Below are 19,673 nucleotides of genomic sequence, written 5' to 3' on the forward strand. Positions count from 1 at the left end.
TGCAGGACAGGCGCACCCAAAAGGTTATTTACACAATAACCCCAGGTCCAGGATGATTTATGAGCTCTGACACTGCTGGATAAACAGTGCCACTGCACAGAGCCACTGACTGGATCCACCTGCACTGCACACATCCAGTGCTCCAGGGCTTCTCTGTGGTCCTACAGCTGTGCTGGCCCTGTGGGGCTGTACCATGAGGCACCCAAAGCACCAAAACCTCCAGAGCCTGAAGTGGTGGATTAGCTGTGTCTGTCCCTGGAATGAGCTGGGGTGTGCAAGGCCCAGGTCTGAGCACACCCAGAGGCCCTGAGCTGAGCTGGAGATTTCAGCAGTGCAGGGAGAGCAGGGCAGAGCCTGTGAGCACAGGCACAGTGTCACAGGGGCCATCTGGCAGTGTCTGCTTGGCTCCATGCCTGGCCAATAACCCTGGCTCACATCAGCTTGTGGGGCACAGTCAGCTCTGGGCTCCCTGTACCTGTGTTCAGGAACAGCCACTCACTGGGATCCAGGAGCTCTTTTCTCTCTCCATAGAGAGACTTTTCAAAAACTGACAGGGGCATGATTGCAGAAAAATGACTTGATCTGATTTGAAAGAGTGGCAAATTGCTTCCAATAGAAGGTGGTTAAAACTATACTTTAAACCTCATTTTAGGTCCTGCGAGGTACAGAACAAAATGCTGCTTAGGATGTAGATGAATCAACCACTGGAGTAAATCAGTGGCTAAAGGGCAGTGGATGGCTTCTGCCAGCAGATTAAACTTGAATTTAAAAATTACCAATTGGAGAACCTTAAGTATGGGCAGTAAATAGATCTGCCAGCAATGCCATGATTAGCAGCTGTTACTTCAGTCTAACTCCACCATAAGATTAGACTGTCATATGTATAATAAAGATTGGTTAAGGGATATTTTTTTTTTTTTTGCATTTATTCTACTTGTGATTCATTGTGGAAGGGGAAAAAATTACGTAGAAATAATTTACCCACTCAATCCCTCTTCCACACAGTGGAAAGATGAGCCAACTAATATCCCATCCAGCACATACTTTGTCTTGAAGCTACACAGCACTGAGAACTCAAGGGTCAGATAGCATTCAGGACTTCATTCCAAGCTGTCTGCTGCCAAGTTTTTTTCCTTCATACCAGTAAAGGATAATTCTAAAGCATTTCCATTTTCAGCAGGACTAGTTGATCCTGACATTATCATGCCAGATAATTTATATAAAATGAGGTCTTGAGGAACACAGCACTAACTACTGGAGGGTAAAACTATCACAGGTTTCATCTCACTTACTATTATCACAGTTAAATTATGTGAAATTCCAGCTCAATGTAAGGAAAGGAAAACAAAGCTCAGTGAAAGTGGTTACATACAGAAATGAGCCCAGAGAGGCTGGGAAATCTCTTCCCCTGGAGACTTAGAGAACTTGACTGACAAGGTGCTGAATAATCTGATTTAATCATGAAGCTACTTCTGCTTTGATCATGACTAAAAGATCTCCAGACACCCCTTTGACCTGTGTTATTCCATGACACAATACTGATGATCAGCATCTAGGAATGATACAGACCATAAAACCAGTCTAACACTAAAGATATAATAAAAAGAGATTGTCAAACTGTAAAAAAAGAAGACGATTGGGTTAGGAGGTTCATTCAAGCCCGAAACAAAGCCCTGCATGCTAAAATTTTTTCTCTGAAGGGTTAATTTTTGCTCTGCATGGTGCCAGGAACTCTGCTGCAAGTCATTTTGCCAAGGAATTCCCCTCTTCCCAAAGTACTAAACCAGCTTTTTGCCATTAAGTTTGCCCCAGAATATTCCTCTGCAGCTCCAGTGTCACCTACACTCCAGAGCAACGCTGTAAAACAGAGCAGGGAGTGGCTCCTTTAGGTAGAGCTCCACTCTGTCTTTCAGGAGATTTAAAAGAAAGAGTTACTACCACTGTGACAGCTCAGAGACACAGTGAACAGTCTGGATTCCAGATGATTACCTGATCCAGCTGTTTCTGGACCATACTCTGCTGCTCAGTAACATGTTTCAGCTGCTCTGCATCTTCCTCTGGGAACTCCCGGCCGGCTTTCTTGGCCGTGCGCTGCTTGGCTGACAGAGCCTTCTTGGATTTTCTGTGGGCTCCAATCTGCTCCTCCAGGTACTTCTGCTGCATTTGAAGAAGTTGCTGTGTTTCCTGCAGCCATTCCTCGTATTGCTTTCTTTGTGAATCATCTAGAGAGGAGGGAAATGAGGTGTGATATGATCTCACCCTGGAGATGAGCTCTCATCCTAATTTTCATATCTCAAGTTTAGCCATCAGGTTTCCCTACCTATTTTAAGAAACTAGTGGTCAAATTCAGCCAAATTTGACAGAGATTTTGGTATTTCAAGAAGTAGTATGTTTTTGGAGTGACCTGAGTAAATGAGACAGATACCCAAATTACTGCATTTGTGAGAGAAAGCAGCTTTAATACAGTTCATTTTCAGGAGATATCAGCCAGGTGTGGAGACAGTGCTCTTATTAATGAGCAAAAGGTGTTTTGAGAATTGCTACAGAACCCAGGGATTCCCTGTTCTGCCACAGGAGACATGGAAGATTTCTGAAAGTACTCAAGTAGAGAGAGATTAGGGACCAAGGACATAAACTTACAGAAAATACAGCCTGATTAATTCTAGTGTCTGCAGAAAATTGTTGTACATGCAAAATTTTATTACAATTTCCAAGAAAAATATTAGAATAATGAACACCAACAAATATTCATGAAGTGAAAGAAAGATGCTGTTTTTGTGAAAATCACTTTTGTCAGTGTCAGCCCTCAGCATGGGGCCTTCAGCACCAGTGCCATTTCCTGCCCCCAAAATAAATGCCTCTCATTTAGGCTGTAACTGAGACATTGCTCTTCTTTCAGATAAGAAATGCTCATCTGCCACGGGCAGTCCCTCACTCTCTGGTATTTTTCTGGAGGCAAAACAACCATGTCTGGTAACACTTGACCTGCACTAAGCACAGAAATCAAGAGACAACACTGTGATGGTGTCATTTGTCTCCTGATCACATTTGCAGTGAGCTGGGACACCACAAACAAGCACAGATCTTCCTTGTGAAGATCCTTGTTTAACAGAGATACCACACAGCAGCATGATTTCAATATGACAACACCCTCCTTGTGCTCCAGACCCTGCCACCTTCTACTCCACGAGTCACTGAGTCAGTGCCAAGCTGTGACAGCTTTGACTGAACAGCTCAACTAAACCTGCTCAGGGTGAGCTACAGCCTCAAGGTGCTTTCAGGGAAAAATTCTGCACAACTGATCCCAAAAACTGAGGGGACAATTCAGTGAAAACACTGAGAGTAATATGAGAAACATGAAAGTACTAAAATTTTAACAAGTTCCAGGTAAGGGTAACTACTGCTGAACTGAAAAAGAAATTTACTCAAGTGCTCAGAACCCAACTCCACCTAACTAGAGCAGGGCCATGCTGAGTGCCACGTGAAATCTCACCACAAATAATTAATACAGATAATATTGCCAAAGCTCCTTATTGCATACTCAGTGCTGCTACTCTGCTTCTGGAAAATGTGAAGGAGTTTACTTCTGTTTCTTATTCACAAATACCACATGAAGTATTTGTAGTGATGGAAACACTTTTTTACACATGGTCTTCCTCTCCCAACGTATGCTCAGTTTTAATTTCTACTAATAAATCTTTCTCATCACGGAGAACAGGATTCACAATTGCTCTAGGGCATCCAGAAATATGAAATGCAAAAAGTTAGTGCAGTATATTTCTGCTTTCAACAACTGTGCTTCACAGCCAGGCTTGCCTAACTAGTGCCTGGAAAGCTTTTTCTGGTATTTGTTCAAATGACAATGATGTTGCACAAAACTTTCTGCTTCTGAAATAAAAAATTATATCAACACACACAACTGTTCTCACTGAACTCACAATATTGCAACACAACTCAAGACCAGTCTATGTATCTTTCTGATATAGCAGTCTACCAGTTAACAGATTAACGCTCTCACACAAATCCAAATAATGTTGATTTTCTGTTTCCCTCTTTCCTGGTGATGTTTTGTTGATGATAGCTTCTAAAAAAAAAAATAAGCTAACAGCATTTACTATACACACCTTCATTACCTGGCATTCTAATGATGAAAGGACTCAATTTTAAAAGGATGATTTTTTTGAGACGGGATTCATTTATGGATAGTTCATTTTAAAGAAAAGAGAAATGTAAAGTAAAAAAAAAATAATAACCATACAATAAATTATTAAATCTTTACTTACTGACAAAACCAGGACCAAAATTGGGAGGATTAGGTCTAGAAATCTGAGGTGCCAAACTTCCATCCTAGAAATTTCAGTAAAACAGAGAGACAAGGACATTAAATAATGACTCAATTAAAATACCCCAAACCTAGTTATCATTATTGAACAGTTTTGTCTCAAGCCCTTATCAAGTTGCATTACCTGTGTAATTGCCTGTTGCATATGATTCTGGCCTTCACTGGCCTGAGCCCCTGGCACTGGCTGACCCATAAAAGGAAACCTATTGATAAACAGAAGGAGAAATTGTAACCTTGCAAACTGCCATTCTGGGAGAGAGAGACAACTTTATTATGTTCAACTCAAAAAAAGCATCTGAATATTTTACAGACATTCACCTGAACTTCTGTATCAAACCTTTTCAACATCTGGAGAACACAGCATTTTGCCCTTGGTTGAAATGACTGCATTTTACATTTTTTCAGAGAGATGATGTAAATATGACCTACTGTGCTACAACACTGAAAACATACATACAAGTCTGTACTTAGTATTTTATAATTTGAAGAAAAACAGTTGACTGTATTTAGGTTTCATGGTCACCATCACTGTCAGCTGGAGCTGGGTAAATGTGCACCATGGGTAAGTCATTTATTACCATGAGGCACTGGACAGAGAAAACCCAGTTTGAAGGGTCACACAAAAAGAACAGGCACAGATCCTCCTGGCCCATGGACTCCCCAAGGATATGGTCAGCCTGCACAGTTCATGGCTCCTTTTGTCCTCAGAAGGGATTAAAGGAGAGGATGGAACTTCTACTACCTGGGCTAAATCTTACTTATACCCAGCATTAAATGATTTGATGCAACATGAGGTTCCACTGTTACATGGCCACCCCCATTCTTCTAGCACAACCCATGGGATATGAGCGATAACCTAATCAGCAAGTGGGAAAACAAAAAGAGCATAAACAGTGAAGCCATGTTGGCCATGTTGACCCATGACATTACAACTGGAACACAAGTGTGATGCATTTGAATACCTTTTATAGTTCCTACTGCCACACTGGCTTTATTCCTGGGAGATAATCTTGTGTTAGCATGGAATGTGAATTACAAGACAGAAATTTTTTTTCATTTCCTGCACACAGTTTCCCTGAGCTCTGTCATTTCCTATTACATTCAGCAGTCCTAAAGAATGGTATCAAGTGTTGCCTACCTGTTCATGACCATTGGTGGCATTCCCATGTTACTCTGTGCCATGACTTTGTTGATTCCCTTAAGAGCCACCATTTTTGCTTTCATTATGGGATCTGTAATTGCATCAAAATCTGTAGGACAAAAACCGCAGCAGTGGATCACACAGCTGAACATTACAAGTTATTAAATGGAAATTACTTGTTTACATTTAGTTTGTGTGTAAATCTTCAGCAAAACACTAATTGCATTCCTGTTTCAGATTAATTTCTTCTCCACTTTGGTATTCAAGGTTAATAAGCAGTTTCACATTTCCTGTAGAAGTTAGTCCAGCAACAGCTGTCCTTGTTCCCAGCCACAACATACAAATAAAAGCAGGTTAGTGTGAGAGTCTGAGAAGGGCTCTAGACCAAATCTGGCCTATGACCCAACAGATACATAATTCTATTCACAGGTTTAAGACTCAGGATGAGGACTTGTTTCTGTCATCTCAACTGGCAACTGGCACACCATCACTAATGCACTATGAGAACGGCCTTGATGGTTACTGCAGTTACAACTTAAACAATTCTCGAAATTTAGTCTTTCATTATCAGTTAAATGATGGCAATGGTCTTGATTTGAACACTCAAACTGCTAGAGTTATATCAAACAAGCAACCACAGCTTTTCTTGTATTTTTTTAGTACAAGCAGAATTATGTGGTATTTCTGGGCCTTCCCTACACTGTGGGTTAGTAACAGCTTTTGATAATCCATTTTCTTGTGACACAACGAATACGGCAGAAAAATGTCATAAAACAACCAAACAACCATAAACATGAAATCAATATATCAAATATCAAAAGGTCAGCTACTGCACCTGATCACTTAATTTTGTTTACAAAGGATTCATTTACTCCCTATCTCCTGAGAACCTGAAGTATAAAGAGTATGTGACACAGCTGTCACAAACTTTATCAGCAAAGCAGAGTTACCCTGATCCTGGTAATGACAACAGGAGCCTTGCCACAGAGTTCAGAATTCCACCTACATGCTCCATTTCCATACTCCCTTTGTACCTAATAGGCAGATTGATTTTTAATATGCCACCTTCAAGCTCTACATCTATACCTGCTTCTCACAGTGCTGTGCATTATTTAACTATTTGTTGCTGCATTTTTAAAACATCAACCAGAACACAGACAAACAGGACACCCACATACCAATATTGGGGAAAAACGGCTCTGAACGCTGGCGAATCATGGCTTGCATCTGCCTCTGCTGCTGCTGCTCCTGCCTCTCCTGATCCAAGAGGTCCTGCAGAAGGAGTGGCTGCTCCTCTAGCAGAAGTGGCCTCTCTCGGTTCTGCTGCTGAGCCAGTGGCTGAGGGAGCATCATCTGCTGGGGACCAGAGATGCCACTGGGACCAGGACGGTTTGGTACAGCCACAGTCTGATTAGATGTCTGTCCTGTCCCAAAGTTATGATTAGATGACTGACCCTGAATAAATCCTGGATTTGGTGACCCTTGAGAAAAATTGTGGTTCATTCTTGGAACCATGGGCAGATTTGAATTTAAAGTGTTTTCCAAGATCTGTCCAGCAGGTGTCATGAGTGTTTGTGGAATACCTGATCCATGGTTCATTTGTGTGGGTGGCAGAGATTGAGATGGAGATCCCAGAGTTCTTGCTTCACCATTGTCTGAGCTTTCACTAGACAGCAAACTTGAGAGGACTGGGGTGGACCCAGAAATACTGCAGGAACTTCCTGCTCCTTGAACAGGCAGTGGAGCAGATCCCTGAGCATCTGGACTAGGCACAGTTGTATCTTGACTAGGAACAGTAGGAGTTTTGTCAGGGAATTCTGGATTAGCAGGTTGCACAGGAGCCTTTTCTCCATCCTTTAACTCCACTTCAGCAGCCTGTTGAGTACTTGTGGACTCAGTATTTCCATCACCTTTTTCATTTTCCTTCTTCTTTTCCTCTTGAGTGGTTGGGGAAACTACTTCTGTTTTTATTTCACTTTCTGTAGCTGATTTCTTTGGTGGAGACTGGGTCTCAGTAGGGGCAACAGTTGTATCACCTTGTTCTTTCTGTTTGGGTTCTTCAGCCTTGCCCTGGATATCTAGCTTGTCATCAATGGGGACACCAAGGTCTAGTTCTTCATTAAACATCCCTTTCTTATCCCCCACATCAAGGTCTGGGTCTGTGTACGCAATTAAATCAAATTCCCCAGATCTCAGAAGATCATCAAGATGAGGATCGTTGGTTTCCAAATTATCTAGAGTGTCCAGTTCATCTCCTTTCCCATCCTCCGTGTCCAGGTTCAGATTTTCCAAATCCTCATCATCTAAATCCTTGACTTCAACCCCATCAAGATCTTTCACATCCAAATCTTTTACAGCAGGATCATCAGGATCAAGCTTTTCTTCTAGACCATCACTCGGCTGGTTGGGAATCTGCAAGTTTGCAGATTCATCACTTGGCGCAGACGTAGACAAAGACGGTCCTGGGAACGGATCAGCAACCGGCTGACCCAGAGAGCGCATTACAAGTGCAGGTGGGTTCTCAGGATTCATCTGCTCCTGCTGGGACTGGGGCATGTGCTCCAAACTCGCAGGCATCTGCAGCTGGTTTGGCATTCCTGGAGCGCTGTGTCTCAGCGGCTCCGCCTGCCTGGGGCCTGGGAAGTCCTGCCTGGGCAGGAAGGCGGGGTGCCGCTGGTGCTCCAGCACAGGGGCAGCGGCGGGGCTGAAGGGCAGCCGGGGCCGCCCGTCGGGAGCTCTGTGCCGCAGCTCGATGAAGGCCTGGCCCAGGATGTTGTGCTGCTGGAGCGGAATGCCCGGCGGGGGGAAATGCTGCGGGATGCCGGAGGCGCTGCTGATCTGCGGGCTGCTCACGGGCCGGGGCACGTCCATGGGCAGGGATCTCCTCAGCTGGGGGGGAACTCCAGGCCGCTGCAGCGCCTGCTGAGCGCCAAGGAAACGCTCCTGGCCCGAGGGAGGGCCATGGCCACCTCCTGGAAACCCAAACCTAAAATAAAGCACAGAAGGCAAATCGTCTTTTTCCTCAGTCTCGTGTGACTAAATAACTGTTCACCAAAATGATGTATTCACCAAGATATTTAAATAAATGTTTTGACTAATTATACTTACATTTAAATGAGCTGTATGACTACAATAAAATAATTGCTTTAATTATGTTTAATAAACAACCTGTTTTCAACTTCAATAATAATAATGGATAGAAAACTCTGACAGTCACAACTAACCTAGTAATTAAAATACATGTTAATGCAATTCTGAGTTGAAAACCCCAGTGTGTGGATTTAGAAATTACTCAAATAAACCCAGATACAGAAAAAATTAATTTCTGAGATGACAATGTATATTGATACTGGTATTAATTTTATACTGTAGCATTCACTGTAAAAATGCCATAGAAAGAAGCTGATGTTTGATTACATACTCATTAGAAATTAATTTCTCCATTATTAAAACATCAAATATTAAGTCTCATCTTTTACTTTAAGGAATGTCCCAAAAGCCACAGACAAGATGTTTCAGGTCACACAAGTCTGACTAGTCCTGTAGTTTCTGTATTTACTTTTCTGAATTATTTCCAACAAAACAGTGTAGAACACTAAGTGTAAAACACACATTCTAATGTTACAGGAAGACCCACTGCACGTAAAGAGTTCAGGAAGGTTACCAGCTCCTGTAGGTGATTTTTCATCCTGTCCAAAAAGCCCCCTTTCTCTAACTACCCCTGTAACACCCTGAGTTTAAGAGATCCAAGAGCTTACCTCAGACCATGAGGTCTCATCCCCATGGTGTTCATATCTCCTGGGAACTGGGGCCTGTTGAACTGCCCATCCCCAGGGAATGGCCCACGCTGGTCCTTCGGGTACATGGAGAACCTTGGCCCCCCTGGAGGGACCACAGAGGACCTGATATTCCCAGGATAGGGAGGAGGGGGGCGGTTAAAGATCTGATTTAAGTTGTCTTGCTGCCAATGCTGAAGAGGGGCTGCATGGGGAGCAGCTGCTGCATCCTGCAAGGCCTTTTCCTGGCGAACTGCATTCTTCTTTTGCTGCTGCTGCTGTAAAATAATCTCACGGAGCTTCTGGCGCTGTTTAAAAGAAAAGAAATCATTATGCTTGACACTGCAACTGACATCTTTTGAAGTGTCATACTCTGCTAGGTTAAGCTTTTTGGAGGAAATAAATCCTTCAGTTGTTACAGGAAAATATTATAAACAATCACAATCACCTCAGAAATGAGGAGTCAAACGGTGCAGGGTGCTGGCAACCCAACTTAACATCCAGATGTCTCAGTAAAGTGTATGGTGTAATACCATTCTACCAACTGACATGGAAGCAACTGTCTTTCCTTTTTTCTATGCCAGGAATGCAGGCCCTTTCATCAGAGGAGAAGTGCATTCTGAGAGACAAAGGTGACTAGAGGTTCTCTGAAGAAAATTCAGCGAGAGGTTTTTACATAACAGCTGCAGAATTTACCCTTAACTCTATGACAATTACCACCAGTTTTCCATTAAATTCACTTCCCATCTGTCCATCCAAACAAAAGATTGACCAGCTTTCCACAAGCTGAATGTAATTCTGTCTCTCAGCAAGAGCTGTTTGCCAGACATTCATAGACAGAAACCAGGAGTATGCCCCAAGAAGAGTAGTGACCAAGGGAAGGATTCACTTCAACACGCTGGCCAACAGCAAAGTCAGACATGTGGTCTGAGATGTTTGCCTATACTCCCTTCTCCAGCCAGTGAACAAGTCACTGACTATCAGTTTCACACCTCATTTGTTACAGAACAGAACAAACTGACCTTTTAAAATTCTTTTTTCCCCTCAGACTGTAGGTGAAAGTACTATTACAGACCAACCATCCACGTCTTCAGTGGCTGCAAATACAGCCTTTGCTTCTTTTTTTGGATCTTGTCCAAACTCCTTAAAAAGTACTGATGTTTCTTTATTCCATATACTGTGATTCTATCCAAAAGGACCTAACTAATATATTAAGTAAATTAAGGTAATTTGTATCTTACACATAGTTAGGTTTAATGGCAAGAAACTTCAAGTATTAACAAGAATGGAGGAAAGTCTTCCAGAATTTTAGTAACATCAGAATTCTCACCTGTCTCAACTTCTCAGTATCTGCTTGAGACATATTCATGGTATTCTGTGTATCTGTTACTCCTGTGGTGGGTGCTGGGCCAGGAACTTGGGAAACTTTGGGAAACTGTTGTCCTTGAGAAGTCATTGGAGAATTTCCAGATGCACTGAAGGTACCCTCGGATCCAGGCCGTGGCTGTTCGGCAGCATCATGGGCCAGCTGAGCAGTTCCAAAAGATTCTGGCTGAGGTCTTGGAGTCATTGGTGGTTGATCATATGGGTCATGTGCTGGAGTAGCTGCACCATGGCTAAATGAATCTGTTATTGCAGGTCCTGCAGACCTGGGAGTTTGAGAACATGGGTCTGATGGCCTGACAAAAGTGCCCTGCAACCTGCTCTGCGGTGTCTGCAGGAAAGGATCTCTATTTGGTATTAGTCCTGGCCTTGTCATGGCAGGTCTGTTAAAACTCTCAGGAATCCCTGGCCTGGGGGTTGCTGGCTGCTGAGAGTAAGGATCATTGAGAACTGGCCGCGGTGTTCCGGGAGGTTGGGCATAGGGATCAGAATGTCTCTGGCTTGCTGGGGACTGAGCAAACAGATCTGCTGGTTGAGCAGGTCTTGGTGTTGGAGGCTGCTGCATATACGGATCCACTGTGGTGGGACGAGGAGTTCCTGGGGGCTGGGCATAAGGATCAGCAACTGGCCGAGGAGTACCTGGAGGCTGGGAGTAAGGGTCCTGAGAAGCTGGCCTGGAAATGGGCCCGGGCTGAGGGAAAGAATCCCCCTGCTGCCGCACTACCCGCGACGGGTGGGCAAAAGGCTCCTTCATGGCAGGGTGGGGAGTGAGGGGAGGCTGGCTGTAGGGATCATTGGCCTGGTTATGGGAGAAGTTATCCACCGGCCTCGGGGTCAGAGGGGGCCTTTCATAGGGATCCACAGCAACGCGCCGGGGCGTGCCTGGCATGGAGGAGTAAGGATCTTGAGGGGACTGGGGAGGGCGCAGAGGAGTTTTGAAAGGTCCAGGGCTCCCATCCACAGGAGCTGGAGTCAATGGAGGCCGTGCATAGGGATCAGCAGAGCTCACTCTCTGTCTCTGAAACGTGTCAGTCCTAGGGGCCGGCTTAGTAAATGGATCGCTGCTTCCAGCAGCTAAAGGAACCTTCCCTGACTGCTCCATAACTATGGGTGACCGTGGGACTCCCAGTGGTTTGGAGAACTGCTCTGATGGCAGGACAGGCCTGGGTGTGTCTGGTGGCTTTGCATAGGGGTCGCTGCTGCCTGGAGATGAAGAACATGAGTCCCTGACTGGCGAGGGCCTGCTCCCCGACGGCTCCCGAGAGATGGGCTGTGCTGCACAGGAATCTAACGGGGCAATGCTGCTCCTCCTAACAAAGTTCTGGTTGATGGGTGCTGGTCTGGGTGTTCCCACCATCTTAGCATATGGATCCATCGGAGAAGGAGGCCTCGTGTTTGTGGAACCTGGAGAAAACATCTGTTGTGATGATGTCTGAGGAGTCTGAGGCTGAGACAGTGAATCGTGTACTGGGATTCGGGTGGGAGTGGGAGGTGGGGCTTGTGGCTTTAGGAACACATCATCTGAGGACGCTGATGTGGGCGTAGCAGGGAGCTGCTGCTTTGTGAACAGATCCTTATGGAATGTCTGCTGTGCAGGAGACATGCTTCCATTGCCAGTCTGTGGTGTTAAGGGGCTCTGGATCCCACTGCTGGGTGTGTCTGAGCCAGACTGGCTCAGGAGCTGCTGGGAACCAAACTGCTGCTGCTGCTGTTGCTGCTGCTGTTGCTGCTGCTCATTTTTCACCTGTTCAAGCTTCTGTGTGGCTTCTATTTTGGCCTGCTGCTTACTTTTCTGCCGCATTTGCTGTTTTAAAATCACAAGGAAAAATGTTACACTTCTAAGTTTAGTGTATTTAAAATCTTTCTAATGACTGAATCTGTAACTAAAACTTCAGGACACATCCAATATCAGTTACAAATAATTACAAATTTAAATGCAATGAGAGCACAGAGTCTAGCTATTTGTGAAGTTCAACTACCTCGACACGCATCTTGTTAACCAGGGAATAAGCATTTCCCAGGTTGCCTAAAGAGCATCATTGCCTTCCAGCCTTATACTCAGAAGACAAAGGATACTGACATGCAGCAATGGTGTGGGCTTTGAGAGACACCCAGCCCCATGTGAGGCAGCAGTCTGCAGGACAAAGTTACTGCAATAAAGGGTATGTAATAAAAAACCTACTGCACTGACCACCCATGCAGAGAAAGAACAACCTGTTTCTATAATACACAGAATTAAAGAGTCAAAATTTAAAGAAAAGTTTTTTACAAGCAGATTATCTTCTGATAACATTTATTTTCTACCCAAGCAGAATGGATGACTGTACACTCCTCTACAAAGAAAGAACCAAACTGATTTTATTACAACAGATTCCCACAACGCAATAAAAAGCAGGGAGAAAATAACAAAACACCCTAAATGCTACACACCTGTCTGAATTTCCATTCCTGCTCATGTTCTGATTCCCTCTGTTTTAATGGATCTTTAAAGAGGTCGGAGTCGATGCGTGAGCTGGGATCAATGCTATCCTGTTGCTGCTGCCTTTTCATGGAGTCGTTTGACATCTGTACTTTATTGATGCGCAGAGCAGCTCTATTATCTCTGGCTTTTTGCTGGAACAAGAGAAAAGATGCAGTTAGGACTTATTTTCTTCTAAATGTGCACACTGCATCTGTTATTCCTACAAAATTTATCACCAAATTGTTTGTACAGCCTGTTTTAATCACACACATCCCAGCTGAAATGACATTATGCACTTCAAAAAGAATTCCAAACAGAAAATACTTCACACCTCTGCAGAAATTCTGTGTTTAACATATATGGAAGGAACTAAGAGGTTACTGGTAATTAGTAAATTAGTAAACCTATTAGCAAAGCTTTTCTGTACAGGAGGGTGTCTGTTCCAGGCACTGTGCTGTGCCAAGAAATCGTTAATCCCACCAGTTTACCTTTCAAATCACATATTGGTGTGGTCTACAATGTGAAGGCTGAGCACAGCAGATGATGTTTGGATCAATAAAGGCCACTAATGTGGAGAACTTCAATGACAAGAAAAATACAGTCTAGTCCATTAAATGACCTCTAAAGATCTGAGTCTGTTAACAGTTAACAGTATAAACATAGGATGCAGGCTTATGGATCAGGAAAAACTGTATGGAGACACAGCAATTCCTCTTCAATGAGGCATTTTACAGCCACAGTGACACTTTAAAGTTACAAAGAGCCTGTTTCACTACCAATCTAGGATGTGATTTCTTTTCTGAACCAAACCCTCACATCCTCTTTTTCGCAAATTTATTTGCAGCTGTCAAATAGGGGTTGCCTAGAGGAAAAGGCCTTAATATTTCCCCCCCAACAATGAAACAGTGACATGGATGAGAGCACCAATGTCACAGCAGCAGAAAAATCACTGTCATTTTTCCCTGTAAGTGATGGGATTGTGCATGCTAAGTAAAGTAAAAAGTCTACAGTGAAAATTTACTAACACTCCTCTGAATTTCATTTCAGCCTTCACTCAACCCCTCAGAGTGCAAGTCCCTCAGGAGAGGCAGCACAGCAGCTTCTTGTGTGAACAATGCCAGGAATACCTGCAGGAGCTGCATGGCCAGAGCACAAGGAGTGTTCTGAGAAGAATTACTACATCTTGCTGTGTAAATATTGGTGTGCAGGAGCATGCACTCTCCTCCTGTACATAAAGGAAGTAATTTGTGCTGCTGACTTTCAGATACCCATCACAAGGATATGACTGCATTTTTTAAGAACAATGAAAAATAAGCAACCAGAAATAAAAGTAATTGTGAAGTTGTAAATGCCACCTATGTAAATGGGTATTGTCTTATAAATACTACAAAGAAGGAATCACCAAGATTAACTACAGCATGGGTAAGGTGACATAGAGGTTCAAAGGTGCTGAAATTGCAACACTGAATAAAAAGAAAAATAATGATCATGGTTCAGTGATACAAAGAAGAAAGAGAAGAAGAGAATTATTCTTTCAAGTGGAAAGGGTTTCAGAAAGATCAAGTACTTCACTTCTTACAATGAGTTTGGGATATGATTTATCCTCTTAAGCCAGAGATTGGAGCAATTTTGAATTGAGAAGATGATGCAGTACTGCTAAACTCTAAGTCATCAACATGCAGAGGAATAAAGTTTGTTTACTGATGGGACTATATGAAAAAGGGGCAGGTAGGGGAAGGCTAAGAGATTAAAAACTGCAAAATACACAGAAACTTGCAAAGTGAGAATGATCATCCAACTCCTGCTGTGAAGAAACAAAGATGAAAACCATGAGAGAATGGAAGTTAAAGAAAAGTACATTTGCCCACAATTGTTGGGAAAGTCCAAATGAATCAATAATCTAGGTTCTGAGATTCGGATTCACATAGGCTTTAACAGAGCTTAAGGGTCACTCCCATAGAATGGCAGAAGTTCTGCAGGATGAAATTAATGATCATATAACCACAGATAGCTGCTACAAGTACCTGTTCAGTTAACTCAGATGTGAAGAAGGTGAATGATTTTGTAGAGAAAAATTGAGTCCCTCATGCTCCCCACAAAATGGTATCATAAAAATGGATATCAGAAGATATCAGAAGAGTTTCCATATAAAGCAACACAAGAGAGTAAGCAGAAAAAGGGAACAGTAAACCAAGAAGAGTAGGAGTATAAGCAAACAAGGAAAGCAGAGGTGTGAGCACTGACACCTCTGGAATTGTTAGTTCAACAGCTGAAAGACTCCAGCAACTCTAATGGGGACAAAAAAAAGAATAGCCCAATGAAAGGGAATGATGAAAGGGAGAGAAATCTCATGATCATTTGTTATTATCCTTCTGGAGAAACTGGTGAAATTCTATGTAGAAACAGACAAAGTAAAGACAACTTGAGGCATTAATCAAATGCAGCTGAGAGGCAGTGGGAGCCACAAATGTTCTCATCGCACATGATGTCTTTAGATTGCACAGTACTAAAAGAATTTATTCCAAGACTGAAAAACAAAGAATACAGGTAGAAGTATTCAGACTTAAATTAAAAAGGTTTTCTTGGAGTAAGGGAACTTTCACTAAACCTAGGGCTTGAGTTATTAAAAACAAAACAAAACAAAACAAAACACCACCACCTTATAAATGAAATGTATCTTTGCTGGAAGCATGCAAAAGCGGGTGGGAATTGTTCTTACCACATAGGGAGCCCTCTCCTGAGAGCTTGCCTTCCTCCACAGTTTAGCAATTTGTTTCACTCTTGTAGCCCAGTCTGCAACCAAAAAATGTGTCAATACACAAGGCTATAGTAAGTCTATTTGAGATACTTTCAAATCAAGATGCACCAACTGCTGAAAAACATTCAGTCTGATTCAGTAAATCACTCACCTGGGAATTCTTCCTTCAGGTTAGGGAAGTTGATATTTGTATAGAGCACAGGTGCTACAGTTGCCATTTCACCCAAAGCTTCTTCTTTCTCCCACTTCAGGGTGCTTCTCTGAGCATTGGACATGGTATCACCTTCACCTTCCAGGGGTGGAGCAGTGGGTGCCCATGAGCTGTTGGGATCACTCACCATTGGATTGAAGGCTGGATTCTTATCCCTGACAGAACAGAAAAGGGGTTTGTTTTACAGATTGCATAAAAACAACAAAACAGACCAACCCTCAATTAGCAAAGGACTCGTTCTGTTTGCTATTCAGCAGTGAACACACTGCAAGAATAAACAAGGTTTTGTGGTGGCTGTCAAGAACTAATAATATCACATTATTAGTAACCAACAACACCCTCCAGGTGTTTTATTACTCATATTTATTTTTTTTAAATGTAAATACAGTAAGTATTTTTTATTCCCCAGGTGGACTTACCTGGCATCAGCATATGGCTGCTGTGTAATGGGAGAGAAGGTGCCCAGCCCACCTCCAGCAGCCAGAGCCGTGTGAGGGAGATGAGGGTTGGGGCCAATCAGACCATTCATGAGGGGCACTCTTGGAAAAGCATTCTCTCCTGCAAAGAAGTTGTTTAAGCTTTAGTTACTAATTTAATTTTTCAAGGGTGACTGTTTCTAAGGCAGAGATGGAACCTTTCACTGAGAAAACAATGTCATCTCTAGCGAAAAACAAATCACTTCAAAATTTTACAGTGCTGACCCTACTTTTTTGGAAAATATTTTATATCAGTTTAAAATCCTTCTCTAGAAGCTTTAAAGGATTATTTTTCTACTCTATCACATTCCTGCAGATCTTTTTTTTTTTTCCTTGTCTAAAATACCATATTTTCAAAAATGGATTCTCAAAACTTTTGCAGCAGCCCATGCCACGGCACTGTATTTTATATTGAGGTAATAAACTTAAAAAGCTAATTAATGGTCTCCATGTTTGTTAGACCCAGATTCAGGCAGCAAGTCATGGAGAAGAGGTGGTTTTCAGTCCTTGCAGGATGATCACTAGCCACCTGAATTAAACATCTTCTCTTCTAAGACTCCTGAGCATTGTACCAAAGTAAGACTCATTATCTACTAACTCCCTAATTTGTAACCAATGAAACAGATAACTCTACTCAAATGAGCATTAGCATTTTCTAATTAAATGTCCAGCCTAGCAGTACGAAGGCAGAAAATGTTATTTATTTGATTACAGTATTACAAATGTGGCACAGGCAGATTCATTCCAGCAGATGGTATTTGCAGATGTTACTACACAGAATTAACTCTGGCCTCTGGATCACATCACTTAAGTGAGATTATAACTGCTGCCCCAGTATTTCCTTAAAGGCACAGAAGTAGATCAGGAATCAGATGCATCTGCAGGATGACACTGTACCATTCTCCCACTTTAGGAGACTGTTTCTGATCTAAAGGTTATGTAAGCTGTGCAGCAACTACAGTTGTAACACAAAATTTAAGAGAAGGGTACTGTGCTGGTAAACACCGCAATAACTGTGAAGACTTGGCAAACAAACAGGATGGAGTCAGGCCTCTGGTTTGCACTGTGTGCTCACAGGTCTTTATGAGGAAAGCACAATAATTTTATCTGAAATTGCTAAAACTTGATGCAAGCTGCCCCATTACTGAAGTGTTTATCTCACAGAAACGTGTGGATCATTCCACTGGAGCAGAACCAAACTGTAAATCTGAAACTTTGTTATCATGGCAGCTTCCACAGGAAGGAGATGAACAATCTTACAGAACTCAAATGTTGGAGCTGTCCCCGTCTCAAATAATTGTGAAACAGGCAATGGTATCTATATTATCTTTTGCTTTGAATCAACTCATTATTTACTTAAAACACTCTTTTTTAAGAGGCTTTGAAGTATTTAATTTTTATGAAAACCAATCCAACTAGGAAACAAATCACTTCTTTTTTTCTTATTATTAATTCACTGGTCAAATCAGTTAGCAAAGCAGTCTTGTAGTACCAGCATTAAAGAGTGAACACTACAAGAGCTCATGTAAAACCCACTGGAGGTGATGTCTGATGAGAAAAGGAGCACATTCAATTATATTCACACATATGGCTTAAAAAACAGCTCTACTGATAACAATAATAAAACCAATCTGTCTCTTGCCTTCAATACAAGAGCAAGATGCTGTATCAAGTCATGATAATTTTAGTAGTAATTAGGAAAAATAAAGTATAATTTCCAAGATAAATTTTACATTTGTTTAGCCTCCTTTCTATTAGGACTAGCTAATACATTAAACTGCAGTCTTACAGAAATTAAGAGTCAGTAAACTCAGCATTACACAGACTCTTGCCTTACCCTAGAGGAGGTACTCAAAAGTAATTAAAGAGTGAAGTCAGAAGAGAACACATGCTTTATCACAGACTAATTTCCAAACCATCTAAGTGTCAGCTAAAATAAAAGTAGCAATATGTCAGAAAAATCTCAAATAACTGTCCTTTTCTATAAGCAACATGGATGTTGATCACATACTCCCTTCAGAACAGCTTTAGAATAATATTTCACAAATCAACAATGGCAGATTCCACAATTTTGCACAGCATCCACATGTCCTACATCCACATCAGCATTTAAAAGGTGCACAACTCTCCTGGCCAGGCTGCTGCTCACCAAAGGAACATACCTTGGCTGTGCAAAGACATGAGCTGTGGTGGGGGAGGAGGCTGTGGCAGAGGAGCTGGCTGTGTGGCTGCTGGACTCAACACAGCTGTGAACAAATCTTCAACATCCTTCCCTCCCAGCTCTGCAAAAAACATTTTGCATGAGTTGCTGGCATTGCTTGTGAACTGTGTTCCATAAAAAGGAGGAAGATCAGAACACGTACCTGGGATTTTGTACAGTTTGCCAAGAATAGCACCTGGACAAAGTAAAGGCAACACAAGGTAAGTATTCGTAAGAGGAGACAATTGTGCAAGCAAGTCCTAATAGGTCTGTTACAATACAGAGTTGTGTCATTTGTGGGAAAGAAAAAAGAAAATATTATTTCTACATAAGTTCTGTAGAAGACCAAGATTAAGGGGAAAAAAATTACCATCTGTGACCATTTTGTCTAGTTCTGGACTGAGGATTCCATCTAACTGCTCTTCACTCAGTGGCCGTGAGCTCTGGTTGACATTTGGCTGAGGCAGAGAAGAAGGATCATCAGAGATGGGGCCAATATCCAATCCAGCTGCAGGAAGAAAGAATATTAAATTAGAAACAGAGAACAAAATTTATTTTTATTTTCCCTGTTTCCTTCCTCTAGAATTCAGCTGTCAATTAAACCAAGACTTTCTAATATTTGAAAAGTAAGGCAAAACAAAACAATGATTAGAAGAGGTAAAAAAACCTTCCAACTCTTTACCTCCAGTTTATTGTATTTTTTGAGGAATGTTAATTGAATATAATGCAACTGGAAGAATGGGACTACTGAGTTTAGGTTCAGCTTGGTTTCAAATGTCTAGGTTTCAGTATATAGTTCCACTTTAACTGTTTTTCCCATTTTGAAAAGAATCACACCAGAAATATACATGGTGCATCCTCATGTGCCATAAGGTTCACTTCAAATGTTTTTCACTTCAAATATTACACAAAATATTTACTGAAA

The 19,673-nt window shown here is 42.2% G+C and overlaps 1 protein-coding gene across 13 annotated transcripts in view; it reads right to left on the minus strand.

The window, feature by feature from the left end:
* The window catches only part of KMT2C (lysine methyltransferase 2C), a 190,884-nt gene that overhangs the window by 19,751 nt on the left and 151,460 nt on the right, over positions 1–19,673 (minus strand). For all 13 annotated transcript variants that reach the window (XM_079301725.1, XM_079301717.1, XM_079301728.1 and 10 more), the window contains 14 exons: positions 19,119–19,256; positions 18,912–18,944; positions 18,711–18,830; positions 16,492–16,630; positions 16,013–16,227; positions 15,823–15,896; positions 13,073–13,255; positions 10,590–12,446; positions 9,242–9,567; positions 6,662–8,469; positions 5,481–5,592; positions 4,467–4,545; positions 4,284–4,347; positions 1,990–2,222 (listed from right to left, as the gene is read on the minus strand). In XM_079301725.1, coding sequence (XP_079157851.1) covers positions 1,990–2,222; positions 4,284–4,347; positions 4,467–4,545; positions 5,481–5,592; positions 6,662–8,469; positions 9,242–9,567; positions 10,590–12,446; positions 13,073–13,255; positions 15,823–15,896; positions 16,013–16,227; positions 16,492–16,630; positions 18,711–18,830; positions 18,912–18,944; positions 19,119–19,256 — 5,381 coding nt within the window. The remainder of the gene's footprint in view (positions 1–1,989; positions 2,223–4,283; positions 4,348–4,466; positions 4,546–5,480; positions 5,593–6,661; positions 8,470–9,241; positions 9,568–10,589; positions 12,447–13,072; positions 13,256–15,822; positions 15,897–16,012; positions 16,228–16,491; positions 16,631–18,710; positions 18,831–18,911; positions 18,945–19,118; positions 19,257–19,673) is intronic.

This window comes from Erithacus rubecula (assembly GCF_903797595.1).
Source record: "Erithacus rubecula genome assembly, chromosome: 3".
NCBI lineage: Eukaryota > Metazoa > Chordata > Aves > Passeriformes > Muscicapidae > Erithacus > Erithacus rubecula.